General features: G+C 40.5%; 1 protein-coding gene across 3 annotated transcripts in view; it reads right to left on the bottom strand.

Moving 5' to 3' along the window:
• The window catches only part of p2rx1 (purinergic receptor P2X, ligand-gated ion channel, 1), a 43395-nt gene extending 31131 nt beyond the window's left edge, over positions 1-12264 (bottom strand). For all 3 annotated transcript variants that reach the window (XR_002879525.3, XM_024012133.3, XM_024012134.3), the window contains exon 1: positions 11763-12264. Coding sequence is in view for 2 of the 3 variants with exons in the window: in XM_024012133.3 (XP_023867901.1) it covers positions 11763-11950 (188 nt within the window). In the remaining variant the exon portion in view is untranslated. The remainder of the gene's footprint in view (positions 1-11762) is intronic.
• Between the last annotated feature and the right edge of the window lie 4964 nt (positions 12265-17228).

The following is a 17228-nucleotide window of genomic DNA, read 5'->3' as shown; positions in this document are numbered from 1 at the left end:
TCTTCTCTCTCTCGTTCTCTCTCTCTCCATCTCTCTCTCTCCTCTCGTCTCGTCTCTCTCTCTCTCTCCTCTCTCATCTCCTCTCTCTTGAGAGAGAGAGAGAGAGAGAGAGAGAGAGAGAGAGAGAGAGAGAGAGAGAGACCATGCGACAGATCTTTTTGATGTGTGATTGGCTTTGTGGATCTTGCTGAGCACACTGTGTTTTTCAGAGAGATTTCTTTTGAGTCACACTTCTTCTATTAAGGCCCATAGCTGTCTGATCCTTTGTGGCTCAGTTGGTAGAGCATGGCACTTGCAATGCCAGGGTTGTGGGTTTGATTCCCACTGGAGACCAGTACGAAAATGTATGCATTCACTACTGTAAGTCGCTCTGGATAGAAGCCAATTTATGCTTGATCCGAAAATGTTGCCGGTGGCACCGTATGAATGGTGCGATGCAATTGCAGAGCCTCCGGAGGCATGCAGAGGTCAAATTGAAATGTTAATGTAAAATGTAAAATATGATCAGGTGCTGAAAGGCCCAGTAATCTTTTTATCTCTGAGCTGTCAAAGCCAGTAGGGCTCTGATTTAAGAGAGTCCTGGACAGGTTCCTAATCGCCCCCCAACCCCAGACAGCACACATAACACATATRGTTTAGACAAGCACAGGGTCAAGCTGCAGTGCAGCGTCCCTGGATGGAGAGCATGGGGTTAAGGGCCTTGCTCAAGGGCCCAACGGTAGGGGAATGTCTTTAGGATGTAAAGAAAGAACAAACTTATGAGGTATTATAATTCTGGTATGACTGAATCTGCCAAGCCGAGCGCATTTAAGTTTCTCTAATGTGTTTTCAACAGAGAATGAACTTTTGAAATGTCACATGCCTTTCTGGCATTATCTCAAGGAGGAAAATCTCTGAGAAATAGCAGTGTAGCTGTGAGTTTACCCATAATTGATTGTTATCTGTGTGAGCATATGCCTCAGCCTGTTCTTATCCTGTAGCTCCTAAAGTTCAGATGCCTGAAGATGTATACAGACACACAAAACACACACACACACGCAGGCACGCACACACACACGCATATACACACACACATGCACACACAAAGTGTAAACAAATCATTTGTTTTGTTGAGACATAACACAGTCTGTCTTTTGGTGCTTATCCAGTAAGAAAGTACGAAGTACAACATGAAAGTCCAAAGAATTAATCCGCCTACCACAACACTGATTCATCACACTATTTGCAAACCTACATGTGGTAGCAAGTCTGCAAGCTAAGGAGAGGATTGGTGCAATGTGACTATCTATGTGAACAAGTTTCCCAATATGCAGTAATGTTGCATTACCCAAGACTGGTGATAAGAGGGATGTCTTTAGCTGTAGCTAATCTCTAGCTCCTTGCTCCTTATATGCTCACAGTATACAGTATAACATGCCAGCTGCTGTTCCATCATTCTTCACTATTCCTCCAGATAATTATTCAGCTGCCACAACAGCCACTCACAAGAAAGTTCCTGTTTACATCTATTCATCCTGTATGCAAAAAGTGAATAGTATGTATAAGCTGGAAGTAGAAACCTACAGTTGAAGTYAGAAGTTTACATACACTTAGGTTGGAGTCATTAAAACTATTTTTCAACCACTCCACAAATTTCTTGATAACAAACTATARTTTTGGCAAGTCGGTTAGGACATCTACAAGTAATTTTTCSAACAATTGTTTACAGACAGATTATTTCACTTATAATTCACTGTATCACAATTCCAGTGGGTCAGAAGTTTACATACACTAAGTTGACTGTGCCTTTGAACAGCTTGGACAATTCCAGAAAATGATGTCATGGCTTTAGAAGCTTCTGATAGGCTAATTGACATCATTTGAGTCAATTGGAGGTGTACCTGTGGATGATTTTCAAGCCTACCTTCAAACTCAGTGCCCTTTGCTTGACATCATGGGAAATCAAAAGAAATCAGCCAAGACCAGGAAAGAAAACAATTGTAGACCTCCACAAGTCTGGTTCATGCTTGGGAGCAATGTCCAAACGCCTAGAGGACCCCGTTCATCTGTACAAACATAGTACGCAAGGATAAACACCATTTGACCACGCAGCCATCATACCGCTCAGGAGGAGACGCGTTCTGTCTCCTAGAGTAGAACGTACTTTGGTGCGAAAGTGCAAATCAATCCCAGAACAACAGCAAAGAACCTTGTAAAGATGCTGGAGGAACAGGTACAAAAGTACCTATATCCACAGTAAAACGAGTCCTATATCGAAATAACCTGAAAGGCGCGTCAGCAAGGAAGAAGCCACTGCTCAAAAAACGCCATAAAAAAGCCAGACTATGGTTGCAACTGCACATGGGACAAAGATCGTACTTTTTTGGAGAAATGTCCTCTGGTCTGATGTAACAAAAATAGAACTGTTTTGCCATAATGACCATCATTATGTTTGGAGGAAAAAGGGGGAGGCTTGCAAGCCGAAGAACACCATCCAACCGTGAAGCACGGGGTAGCAGCATCATGTTGTGGGGGTGCTATGCTGCAGGAGGGAATGGTGCACTTCACAAAATAGATGGCATCATGAGGTAAGAAAAGTATGTGAATATATTGAAGCAAACATCTCAAGACTCAGTCAGGAAGTTAAAGCTTGGTCGCAAATGGGTCTTCCAAATGGACAATGACCCCAAGCATACTTCCAAAGTGTGGCAAAATGGCTTAAGGACAACAAAGTCAAGGTATTGGAATGGCCATCACAAGCCCTGACCTCAATCGCATAGAAAATTGGTGGGCAGAACTGAAAAAAAGCGTGTGTGAGCAAGGAGGCCTACAAACCTGAATCAGCTACACCAGCTCTGTCAGGAGGAGTGGGCCAAAATTCACCAAACTTATTGTGGGAAGCTTGAGGAAGGCTACCCGAAATGTTTGACCCAAGTTAAACAATTTAAAGGCAATGCTACCAAATACTAATTGAGTGTATGTAAACTTCTGACCCACTGGGAATGTGATGAAAGAAATAAAAGCTGAAATAAATAATTCTCTCTACTTTTATTCTGACATTTCACCTTCGTAAAATAAAGTGGTGATCCTAACTGACCTAAAACAGGGAATTTTTACTTGAATTAAATGCCAGGAATTGTGAAAAATGTAGTTTAAATGTATTAGGCTAAGGTGTATGTAAACTTCTGACTTCAATTGTAAGTGTTATTGTTTATTAGTTTACTCCAATTAGGAGAAGGGTGGTAGGGTTTGCGGGGAATAATAAAGGAAGGTATATATTTTTTTAAAGTGTATGTGCATATATGTATATAAATATGTATGTGTATGTATGTATATATACGTATGTGTATATGTATGAATGTTTATATGTATACAGAGTGGGCTCCAAAATTACTGGCACTCCTGGCTGGCAATGCACAAACAATACTTTAAAAATATAAACAATATAATTATAGACGTAAACTCAATATACCAACATGTGAGAAATAGTGTTATTTATTAATGTTTCAATGGAACTCACCAAAATAGTTTATTGATTTAATAAAAAATGTATGTCCTCCAAATCAAGGTTTCACAATTAATGKCACCCTTAAAGATTATTGTAAATAACATCTACCAAAATTAAACCAGGAATTAAATTCCACTTATTTAAGTTTATCTAAGTCTTAAGGAACTATATTGAGCCATTACATCACTTATTGTTTCACTAGGGTATAAAAATGAGGTAACACGCATGCAATATCYCTTTGTCATCCAACATCATGAAGAAAACAAAAGAACTGGCAGTTCAAAAGAGACAGATGGTTGTAGACCTTCATAAATCTGGTAATGGCTACAAGAAGATCCATAAACGATTGAATATACCACTGAGCACTGTCAGGGCAATTATAAAAAAAGATATGGAACAGTTGAAAACCTCACAGGTAGAGGACGCAAATGCATTTTGCCCCCCAGGATAGGGAGGAGGATGGTGAGAGAAGCAACAAAATCCCCAAGAATCACTGTGAAAGAATTGCAGGCCTTGGTGGGTCAGTGATGTTTTTTGGGCTGTTTTAATTCCAGAGGTCCAGGGGCACTGGTTAAGATTGATGACATAATGAATTCAACCAAATATCAGGCAATTTTGGCTGACAATCTGGTTCACTCTGCCAGAAGGCTGGGACTTGGCCGTAGGTGGACTTTCCAACATGACAATGACCCAACACATACCTCAAGATCCACACAGAAATGGTTCTGTGACAACAAAATCAATGTTCTGCCATGGCTATCTCAGTCGCCGGACCTCAATCCAATCGAATACTTGTGAACTGAGTTGAAGAGGGCAGTTGATAAGCGCAAACCTAAGAATGTGAAGGATCTTGAAAGGATCTGCTTAGAGGAATGGTCCAAAATCCCTCCAAATGTGTTCCTTAACCTTGTCAAACATTACAGGAAAGGACTCCATGCTGTTATCCTTGCCAGAGGTGGTTGCACTAAGTACTAAATGAGGAGTGCCAATAATTATGAAACCTTGATTTTGGTCAAATTTATTTTGCATTAAATAATTGTAGGATTTTGGTGGCTTCCATTGAAACATTAATAAAGTACAGTAATTTCTCACATGTTGGTATTTTGAGTTTATCTCTGTAATTATATTGTTTATATATATTTTTTAAAGTATTATTTGTRCATTGCCAGTCAGGGGTGCCAGTAATTTTGGAGCTCACTGTATATATGTGGATGTATGTATATATATATAGATATATTCACCCCAAAAATATATGGGGGATTGTAAATGATGCAGACAATTACATTGATGGAAGCAACAATCTATGCGCAATATTAAAGCTGATCAACCTACTAAAAAAAATCAAGTCATTAGGTTGGGTACACTAGATTACTTTCTAAATGTAATCCATTACAGTTACTAGTTACCTGTCCAAAATGTTARTCAGTAACGTAACTTCTGGATTACCCAAACTCAGCAACGCAACCTGATTACTTGATTACTTTCAGTTACTTTTAGATTACTTTTCCCTTAAGGTTAGTAGTTGGAACAGCCACAAAGTCATAAAATCTGATTTTTAAACCTAACCTTAACCTTACCACATAGCTAGCTCTTATGCCTAATCCTAACCTTAAATAGCCCTAACCTTAACCACACTGCTAACCCTAATACCTAACCCTAAATTATTRAGACCAAAAAGCAACCCAATAAATMGTTTTTTACAATTCAGCAAATTTGGGATTTGCAGCTGAAAATCACTCAGTTCTGCCTTAAGAACAAGACTCGTCCCAATAAACGTCAACCTAGTTAAGAGGCATTAGCAGAAGACAAAAATKTGTATTACCAATTGAACATCTATTGCAGGATAAATTAATGTTAGAGTTTACATAGCTGGCCATAAATGGATGTTGCATTTTACTTTATGGGTTGGTTATGTAGACTATTTCTAACCTATTCCATTCTACTACAGATACTAATATGACTAGGCTAAAAACTCTACCAGATTTTAAGTCATTCCAATTTAATACCCCTTAATCTTCAAAAACAGGACTTTGAAATTTGGAAATACAGATTAGCCAAATTGCTATACCTAAGCATAACCCCAAAACGAAGGACTAATTCGCCTACTCTAYTGTTTATGATTTTGCTGTCATAGAGGACTGATTGGGCTCATTGCTTTGAGTTAAAAAATAAATAGGCTTTTATGCTTGATCCRAAAATATGGTTGGAGGCACCATAAGGACGGTGTGAYGTAGTTGCGGAGCCTCCGAGGCATGCAGAGGCCAAATTGAGCTCCATACCACATTGCCGTGCTCCTCCAAAAAAAATGAACAATGTGGAAGGTTCTGTATAGCTCCACACTGACATGATTGGTTGACGGTAGGTATTTGTATTTGTCTTTATTATGGGTTCCCATTAGCTGCTTCCTGAGGTCCGACAAAAKTAAGGCAGTTACACAATTTTAAAACATTACAATACATTCATATCAGATTTCACAACACACTAAGTGTGTGCCCTCAGGCCGTTACTCCATTACCACATATCTAMAAAACAAAATCCATGTGTACGTGTGTATAGTTGCACACACTGTACATAMGATTTTTCTATTGTGTTATTGACTGTACCTTTGTTTATGTGTAACTCTGTGTTGTTGTTTTTGTCGCACTGCTTTGCTTTATCTTGGCCAGGTCGCATTTGTAAATGAGAACTTGTTCTCAACTGGCCTACCAGGTTAAATAAAGGTGAAATACATTTTTTTAAATWAAAAATAGTGAGTATGTTAKGATGTGTGTATATGCATGTGTCTGTGCCTATGTTTGTGTTGCTTCACAGTCCCCACTGTTCCATAAGGTGTATTTTTATCTGTTTTTWAAAATCTGATTCTACTGCTTGCATCAATTACCTGATGTGGAATAGAGTTCCATGAAGTCATGGACATACTGTGCGCCTCCCATAGTCTGTTCTGGACTTGGGAACTSTGAAGATACCTCTGGTGGCATGTCTTGTGGGGTATGCATGGGTGTCTGAGCTGTTGTTTAAACAGACAGCTCRGTGCTTTCAACGTGTCAATACCTCTCACAAGTAGTGATGAAGTCAATCTCTCCTCCACTTTGAGCCAGGAGAGATTGACATGCATATTATTAACATTAGCTCTCTGTGTACATCCAAGGGCCAGCCGTGCTGCCCTGTTCTGAGCCAATTGCAATTTTCCTAAGTCCCTCTTTGTGCCACCTGACCACACGACTGAAAAGTAGTCCAGGTGCGACAAAACTGGAGCCTGTAGGACCTGCCTTGTTGATAGTGTTGTTAAGAATATAGAGCAGCGCTTTATTATGGACAGACTTCTCCCCATCTTATCTACTGTGGCAATATGTTTTGACCACGGCAGTTTACAATCCAGGTTACTCCAAGCAGTTTAGTCACCTCAAATTGCTCAGTTTCCACATTATTTTTTACAAGATTTAGGGTTTATTGAATGATTTGTCCCAAATACAATGCTTTTAGTTTTTTGAAATATTTAGGAATAACTTATTCCTTGYCACCCATTCTGAAACTAACTGCAGCTCTTTGTTAAGTGTTGCAGTCATTTCAGTCGCTGTAGTAGCTGACTTGTATAGTGTTGAGTCATTTGCATACATAGACACAATGGCTTTACTCAAAGCCAGTGGCATGTCGTTAGTAAAGATTTTWAAAAGTAAGAGGCCTAGACAGCTGCCCTGGGGAATTCCTGATTCTACCTRGATTATGTTGGAGAGGCTTCCATTAAGGAACAACCTCTGTGTTCTGTTAGACAGGTAACTCTTTATCCACAATATAACAGGGGGTGTAAATCCATAACATATACGTTTTTCCAGCAGCAGACTATGATCGATAATGTCAAACGAGGGAGGTCCTGGGGCCGKGAGGTCCTGTATAAACACAAACTCACTTCCTTGACAACTTCCTTCACAACAGCTCTGCTCTGTTCCTGCGAAGCACAAGAAGTATGAATGCCCTAATTTATGCGGAGGCCGCATCGCAATAAATGCTTTATGGCCACTGCAGACGTCAAATTGACCCTCCACAATACCTAAAATAATAATTACAACATAAAGTGGATAGCAGAGAACATGCCTAACGTTTACCCTCACTCTTAGGACAGACCAGATGCTTTAGATTTGTGGTTTTAGAAACTGTTCTTCGTTTTGTAAGCATTAGCCTACATGACAAAGTAGCCAGCGTGTGGATGCACATTCTGCCGCTGACAAGGTTAGCGGTGAAAATATCACCATGATAATAAAAGCAATGCATGAATCTATCATCTTATTTGCGGTCCGAGGAAAAATAACCTTGARTAAATGCATTTCATGCACTTCTACACAATTTTACATGAATGGAGACGAGCAGAATCGTTTAATACCACAACAGAACATGAATTCGATAAAAAGCCATTTGTTTTTAACACAGTAGCTGCATATATAGGTATAGGTAGGTAGGCCTATATGCACTTGTAGAACTAGCTTTTTTTTATTACGGAAACGATCATTTTCTAATTTATTCTATTCCATGATATTGTTGTTACAAAATAGATTTTTTGTTGACTGTGATTAGGGCATGGGAATATAAGAGCATCTGCTAGGCTAAATTAACAAACTAGGCATGCAAAGCTCACTGCATGATCCTCAAACCAAAGACTGGACAAACTCATATTTCTAAAAGTGATTTAAAAGGTACTGTAGAATGACTGTATAGCCTAATAAGGCATTTTTGGTTTAATTATTATTTAAGTAAGGGATAAACACCTTGGAAATAATGGACAACGCATCGGGACGAGGTGGAGCCCTGAAGATACAAAACAGTAAGCTGACTTTCCCTTTTTGTCTATCTATTGTTGGCAGGCCTACATAATTTTAGCCATGCTTTGGAGGTGCATAAAACCCCCTCCATGATGTAGGCTACATGTGTCCATGCCCATCAGGAAATTACATGAGAACTGTGGTGAGTACCGGTAAACATCGTATTTAGAAGTTATTTTCCTGTAACAATTGCTTGTTGCCATTTCCCATTTTTAAAACCAAAATTCCTCCGTAGGCTACCCTTACCCTAGGCCTAATTTAATGAAGGCTGGATCAACACCAATGTGTCTAGCCTATTGTATCCTGGTGATTTTATGAAATCATTATATTTTACATAAATGTATTGTTGTTGTTGAAAAAAATTAACAGATAGCTTGTTTTTTTTATTTAATTTGATTAAAACCAAAATTAGAATGAATCACAATGTCCTGGTTTTATGGTAAGAACGTCCATGGAGCACATGCAATGCAACTTCTGGAGATGTGAATGTGATCTGTAAGATGGTTCCAATATGTACAGTGCATTAAGAAAGTATTCAGACCCCTTGACTTTTTCCACATTTTGTTACGCCTTATTCTAAAATTGATTAAATCGTTTTTTTCCCTCATCAATCTACACACAATAAAATAAAACACTGAAATATCACATTTATTTAAGTATTCAGACCCTTTACTCAGTACTTTGTTAAAGCACCTTTGGCAGCGATTACTGCCTCGAGTCTTCTTGGGTATGATGCTACAAGTTTGTCACACATGTATTTGGGGAGGTTCTCTCATTCCTCTCTGCAGATCCTCTCAAGCTCTGTTCAGTTGGATGGGGAGCGTTGCTGCACAGTTATTTTCAGGTTTTTCCAGAAATGCTTGATCAGGTTCAAATTCGGGCTCTGGCTGGGCCACTCAAGGACATTCAGAGACTTGTCCCGAAGCACCCTGCGTTGTCTTGGCTGTGTGCTTAGGGTTGTTGTCCTGTTGGAAGGTGAACCTTCGTCCCAGTCTGAGGTCCTGAGCACTCTGGAGCAGTTTTTCATCAAGGATCTCTCTGTACTTTGCTCCGTTAATCTTTGTCTCGTTCCTGACTAGTCTCCCAGTGCCTGCTGCTGAAAAATGTTTTGGTACGCTTCCCCAGATCTGTGCCTCGACACAATCTTGTCTCGGAGCTCTACGGACAATTCCTTCGACTTCATGGCTTGGATTTTGCTCTGACATGCACTGTCAAATGTGGGACCTTATATAGACAGGTKTGTGCCTTTCCAAATCATGTCCAATCAATTGAATTTACCACAGGTGGACTATAATCAAGTTGTAGAAACATCTCAAGGATGATCAATGGAAACAGGATGCACCTGAGCTCAATATCGACTCTCAAAGCAAAGGGTCTGAATACTTATGTAAATAAGCTTTCACTTTGTCATTATGGGGTATTGTGTGTAGATTGCTGAGAAWWAAAAAAAAAAATGTTTTTAGAATAAGGCTGTAAAGCGACAAAATGTGGAAAAAGTCAAGGGGTATGATTTATTTCTGAAGGGAAAAGTATAACGGTGAGTGGATATTCTCCCTTTCTCTTTATATTGGATATTTGTGAAAAGTTTGRATGTGCTTAGTCTGCCTTGTTTTAATACCCTATTATATGCCCATAGGGATCAATGATGGTGCCAGTAAGTCTATTTAGACATAGCCGATTTAAAACAAGTTGTTGTTTTGTTAAGAATTTGATTAGAATTATTTGCTCTGTTTTTAGGCCTTATCAATAATTCATTTTACCTTGCTTATTGACACCGTTTGGCATGTCCATGCTCAGCCATAATGCAATATACAGTAGGCCGAGCCCCTATATCAGTGAGAATGCTATGTAGGCTGTATATTTCCACATTGAAGCCATGCAATTACTTAGAACAATGTTGACTGCAAACAGGTTCAAGTTAACATATTTTGCAAAGATGGCAAAGATACATTTTGTTATTTCATTTCTGTAAGCTGTTTAACAAACTATAACGGGACTAACATTTGAATTGGAGTTGATTCCATGGCAATACATACATAAAATATCATAAATACACAACTTGAAGCAACCACATATCGGCCAGTGAGGGGCTAAGCCTCGACACACCCACAACTGGTTTAATCATTAAAACCCAGCCCTTTCGCACCACCACCACCAAGCACTGTAAAGATCATTTCTGAATGTAAAGATTGCAAAAATATTTCTGACACACCCCTGAACCTATAGTGCTACCGCCAGCGCATATATTTACGACTGTGTTAGGTTTGTTAATTGATTACAAATTACATGACCCTCCCTGGACTAAATCAAAAAATACTAAACTCTCCCACTGACTGAAATTGAAAGAAATATGACCCTCCCCAATTTTCCTCCGGGTAACAATTGTGTCAATTTCGGCCACTCCCTTACCTCCAAACGTTTATCCAAGTTGGATAATCTTTGGAGGCTGATAGCAGTCGCAACATTGGAAGACATAGCTTGGACTGTAGCCTACAAAAACCTATTTCTGCTCTTTTCCTGCAATCCATCAAACGTATTTGATGTGTCATCAGAGTGGTCTTTGACTTGTGGTCAGACTTGCTCAGGCGGAACAAACTTAAACGTGCCTTTTTTCAATGCTGATTTGAATGTCAGTGAGAGCAGAAAGATGTCAAGACATTTTTTTCACAAACATGCTTTCTGAAATTAAAAGTAACGCTAGAAGTAATCTGATTACAATATTTTTGCTAGTAATGTAACAGATTAGAGTTTTTAAATGTTTTAATGTACATGTAATGGACATGTAATCTGTTACTCCACCAACCCTGGTCATTAAAACTCAACTCTCATCACCCTAAATATCAAACCTGAATTAGAACAGATGTCACTAGATCCATCCACAAGATAGTTCCATACATACATCCCTCCTGTATGCCAAACAAATAGTTATATTTGCATTATGAAGTCATCATCCTTACATATAGTGGTGCTCTAAAGGTTTTGTATAATTTCAGCCAGTAAGTAAAAAAAGTAGCGCTCACAAGCAAAAACTGTCCCCGAACATTGTGCACAATTGTGTGCTATATCATCCATTTCGTATATGTTATGTATACATTTTTGCTTTGCAATTTGTACTATATGTTACAAATTTGTCAGTGCTCAAGATCCCAGACTGCATCTTTAAATATCACTTCCTAATTTGGTCAGATATCTCGTGATATCTGTAGCGTTTTACTTTGTATTGTTTTACTTTGTAAAGATCTCTACTACACACAACACATTTTGACATTTCAACAAACAAGCCATTGAGTGTAAATAACGAAAGCTGGGTCATGCATTTTGCAGTCGAGAAATTACTCAGTCTTGCTGAAACTTGCAACAGACAAGCTCACACACTAACTCACATGCTCACCACGCTCCACTCTAAGTTTGCATGCCAGTAGAGTCCCGGTAAATAACATAATCCTTTAAAAGAGTCTTACCCGATGATGTAAGCCAGGACCCCCAGCTGAATCAATCGGCACACGACCCCCACTCTCCTGTTCTGCACCAGCACCTGGCGGGGGGTCTCATACTTGAAGAAGAAGTCAGAGATGGCGTTGGTGATGTAGCTGTTCATCTTGCTGCTCCGTGGAAGACAGGAGGGTCTCTCCATCGTGCTGGCATGCATACACCCTGACCCTGCCTCTCTGTCTCTCACACCTCTTCCCTATTAACTATTTTTCTTCTTCAGCCCCCCTTAACCAACAGCTGACATGTTTCAGTAGCTGTGTTGGACTTCTCTCTCTCTCTCTCAAGTTTCTTCCTGTCACCCTTACCTCTCAAACACACCCTCTCCTTCCCTCTCCCTCTCTTTCGCTCTCTTTACACTCTACTCCCTCGTTCTCTCTCCTTCCCTCTCTCCAAAACAAACAAATACTATATAGTCTTGCTGTAAACCAAGGTGTTACTGTTCCACAGTCCTTAAGTCAAAAAACAACTTCTTCACTTAGCTACTGATCAGATCATTCAACATGTCACAGACATAATAAACATTACATCCTTCTCACACCGTGCAATCATTTCCCCCTGACACTGTCTTCCTGTGTGGTGCACAGAGATAGCACGGACATATGCTTGACCTAAACTTAGGCTACAAAAACAGTTCCCTATACATGTATAATGCATGTGGGTTTTTTGTTTTCTATATTTTGTTTTATTCACGCAATTCAGAGTTCTATTGTATTCTGCCATGTGAATGAAGTAGATGAACTTGGACTACATTTACATTTACATTTTTACATTTAAGTCATTTAGCAGACGCTCTTATCCAGAGCGACTTACAAATTGGTGCATTCACCTTATGATATCCAGTGGAACAACCACTTTACAATAGTGCATCTAACTCTTTTAAGGGGGGGGGTTAGAAGGATTACTTTATCCTATCCTAGGTATTCCTTAAAGAGGTGGGGTTTCCAAGGATGGGTTTCAGGGTCTCGGTAGGTGGTGTTGACTCCGCTGACCTGGCGTCGTGAGGGAGTTTGTTCCACCATTGGGGTGCCAGAGCAGCGAACAGTTTTGACTGGGCTGAGCGGGAACTGTACTTCCTCAGAGGTAGGGAGGCGAGCAGGCCAGAGGTGGATGAACGCAGTGCCCTTGTTTGGGTGTAGGGCCTGATCAGAGCCTGAAGGTACGGAGGTGCCCGTTCCCCTCACAGCTCCGTAGGCAAGCACCATGGTCTTGTAGCGGATGCGAGCTTCAACTGGAAGCCAGTGGAGAGAGCGGAGGAGGCGGGGTGACGTGAGAGAACTTGGGAAGAGTTGAACACCAGACGGGCTGCGGCGTTCTGGATGAGTTGTAGGGGTTTAATGGCACAGGCAGGGAGCCCAGCCAACAGCGAGTTGCAGTAATCCAGACGGGAGATGACAACAGTGCCTGGATTAGGACCTGCGCCGCTTCCTGCGTGAGGCAGGGTCGTACTCTGCGAATGTTGTAGAGCATGAACCTACAGGAACGGGTCACCGCCTTGATGTTAGTTGAGAACGACAGGGTGTTGTCCAGGATCACGCCAAGGTTCTTAGCACTCTGGGAGGAGGACACAATGGAGTTGTCAACCGTGATGGCGAGATCATGGAACGGGCAGTCCTTCCCCGGGAGGAAGAGCAGCTCCGTCTTGCCGAGGTTCAGCTTGAGGTGGTGATCCGTCATCCACACTGATATGTCTGCCAGACATGCAGAGATGCGATTCACCACCTGGTTATCGAGGGGGGAAAGGAAAAGATTAATTGTGTGTCGTCTGCATAGCAATGATAGGAAGACCATGTGAGGATATGACGAGAGCCAAGTGACTTGGTGTATAGCGAGAATAGGAGAGGGCCTAGAACAGAGCCCTGGGGACACCAGTGGTGAGAGCAACGTGTGGCGGAGACAGATTCTCGCCACGCCACCTGGTAGGAGCGACCTGTCAGGTAGGACGCAATCCAAGCGTGGGCCGCACCGGAGATGCCAGCTCGGAGAGGGTGGAGAGGAGGATATGAATGGTTCACAGTATCAAAGGCAGCCGATAGGTCCTAGAAGGATGAGAGCCAGAGGAGAGAGAGTTAGCTTTAGCAGTGCGGAGCGCCTCCGTGACACAGAGAAGAGCAGTCTCAGTTGAATGACTAGTCTTGAAACCTGACTGATTTGGATCAAGAAGGTCATTCTGAGAGAGATAGCAGGAGAGCTGGCCAAGGACGGCACGTTCAAGAGTTTTGGAGAGAAAAGAAAGAAGGGATACTGGTCTGTAGTTGTTGACATCGGAGGATGTTGCCTGCTTCTTTCGCTTTCCATTACAGATGTTTCATATAGTATTATATTTTATTTTTGGTAGGGGTAGCCTACACAAAGTATGAGGAAGAGACAAAAATGGCTTAATAAATAATAGATTGAATAAAATGCAATTAGATTGGATTAATAAATATTATGTTCTGTTAATCTGTTTGATTAACACATAACCATTCAAGTGAAATAATTCAGTTACTTGTATATCGCTTAGGGATGAGTTCAACACAAACGCACCACAAGGGTGTTACTAATTTTAATTTTAAAATGGAAAACATCTGCAGTTTGTAGTTTTGCATTTTGCCTCCAGCACCTTCACTAATCGGTTTTGGGTGTGCGGTAGATTCTGCCTATTATCATGCTATTTTTTATTAAACTAGAATTTCAGAACTCATATCTCTGTCCAGCAATGGAAAGTATCTCTTACAGTACATTAGTTATTTATCCCAAATGTTTGAATAGCAAATAAGCAAGCATTTAAAACTTCAAAACGACCACACATTTGCATAGTCACTTTAATAACTCTACCTACATGTACATAATTACCTCAATTACCTCGACACCAGTGCCCCCCGCACATTGACACGTTGACTCTGTACCGGTACCCCCTGTACATAGCCCCGCTATTGTTATTTACTACTGCTCTTTCATTATTTGTTATTCTTATCTCTTATATTTTGGGGGATTTTCTTAAAACTGCATTGTTGGTTAAGGGCTTGTAAGTAAGCATTTCACTGTAAAGTCTACACCTGTTGTATTCGACACATGTGACAAATACAATTTGATTTGATTTGATTTGACATTTAGCCCTATTTTTCTGTGGTTGTGTTAGGTACCATATTTAGCTCATATTGAGCTAGTGCTCTGATCTCCCTATTGTCTTCCATCAGATCGTGTCACTCCTACGCGACACTCGTCGTGCTATCTGACGTGAGACTATGCTAATCTCCCATGATATTCAAATGTGGAAGGCTATTTCCAGTCCAGGGCTGGGTCAAATACATATAAGACGCTTTCAAATACTTCAGGTGTATTGATTGATTTAGTTTGCTAAACAATGGAACCAATAGTGCCGATAATGCAATCTACAAGCTAAATCAAGTGTATCTCAAATACCTGCCCCTAGGCCTGTATCAAGCAGGTCTACTTACTTCAGGTAATTTATTAAACCCTAGTGTTTGCATGACATACTGTACATTGATTTGTGTAGTTCCTATAAAGTTATTGATGTTATGAGTCATATCCTGGACTACCGTGTCTGTGTACTGACTACTGAGCTGTAAAGCTACTGGAGAAAATAGTTCAATACATCAATGTGTTAGTTTATGACTGTGAGAGACTAGAAGTAGGCTAGGCTGGAATCATTCAAAGCACATTTGCAAACCATGTACAGTGTCTGCCTTTAATCTGGAAAAACATGGCTTGTAATTGGGTGAACGCTGCCTGATCCTGCTTCCCCTGAATATTTAGAAAATATTGGAGAAATACTGGAGCGGGTATTCTAATACCGTGTAAACAGTTTCTTTAATGTTTGTTAATAAATGTCAATATTTGTATTTTTCTAATAAATGCCTGCAATCAATATGTGCACTGGTTGAAGGATACATTTAATCATTCTTCTTTAGTTTTCTGTTACACAACTTTTTATGCTGATAAGCATCCCCTAACACAGCTAGTGAGTGACATCTCATGTCACTATTTGCAAACTTTGGTATTGATATAGATATTTCCAACTACCCATTGTAACGGCACTAATCTAAAATGACATGATGATCAATGGGTTGGCTATGTCTAGGCCAGTGCTAGTGGAGATAGTCCTCAGTGTCTGGTCCTTCCATTTTTATCTTAATGTGGGCATGGCTCTACTGGACTGTAAGGTCAGGACTATGGAAGGAGAGGTTAGATACAACTGGACTATTAAAGGAGAGGTTAGATATAAGTGGACTGAATTTAATTCATTTCGCATCAATCAGTCTGACAAACATGCTCACACTCTGAATTGAAACTATCTGGCTTATCTCTATCTGGTAAAGCCACAAGAGGATGGGCCACCACTTAGAGCCGGGTTCCCCTCTAGGTTTCTCCCTTCTAGAAACTTTTTCCTGGCCACTCTGCTCTTGCTTTTCTGGATCTAAGCCAGGCTACTGTAAAAACACTATAAAAAAGGGCTTTGCAAATAAAAAATATTGATGAACAATGCACAGTTTGATTAATTTATAAAACTATGACAAAAAAAACTGGTGCTACCAATCTCGTGAAGAGATTTTTTTTAAAGTTTACAGGCCGGATCGACCCCCTCTCAGGCCGGATTCAGCACCAGTCCTTGTGTTTGACACTCCTGCTCTAGACATACCGGTTGCCTAGCAATGTAGCAATGTTCCTAGTGCTGTTGCCCTAGCTCTGGGAATTCTGAGACCATTATGTGACTGTCAGGGCTATACAGGATTCTTGGGACGTCCCTACTCTAAACCTTAACCTTAACCCCTACCTTTACTCTAACCTTAACTATTACCTAACCCTAACATTAACCATTTTGATTTTGAATGTCAACTTCAATGGGGTAGGGATGTCCCAAGGATCCCTGATAGCACTGACCATTATCTTCCACTAACTGTTTGTGATATTTATCTCAGCAGCTTGCTCCTGCATGATATTTCTTTGTGCTAACTTTTTTTGTATGTTAGGCTTTGGTGTCAAATCAGCCTCTAAAGTCCATTGCGCGCGAGATGGCTCTGCCGAGCAAGAATAAACATCACTGAGCAAGCAAACACTGAATAGAGAGTGCAGAGGATATGTCCCGTGAGCAAAGGATAAGTGAAACGAGCGCACAGACCAGAATGTGGTCACGCGGGCAGAGGATGGGTCCTGCGAGCGCACAGGCATCGGGGGCATGCAAATTAAACTTCAATTGCAAGTGTGACTTTGAGCGAACAGAACATCATTGCCGCATGCAAAATATTAATTTGAGACAGAGATACTTATTTTTGCAGAGATACTTTTTACATGTCAAGACTCTGAAGTTACTGCGCTCTCACAAATACACCTCTCACAACAAAAAATGTTGCTCTCACAACTGCAATCTTATACTATCATTTTATTACAGGTAAACATTTGAGCCAATGAACATGGTCGTCACTAGTTAACACAGC

This window comes from Salvelinus sp. IW2-2015, linkage group LG20 (genome assembly GCF_002910315.2).
Source record: "Salvelinus sp. IW2-2015 linkage group LG20, ASM291031v2, whole genome shotgun sequence".
Taxonomy (NCBI): Eukaryota; Metazoa; Chordata; class Actinopteri; order Salmoniformes; family Salmonidae; genus Salvelinus; species Salvelinus sp. IW2-2015.
The sequence above is the reverse complement of the archived record's forward strand: the minus strand, read 5'-3'. Positions and strand labels throughout refer to the sequence as shown.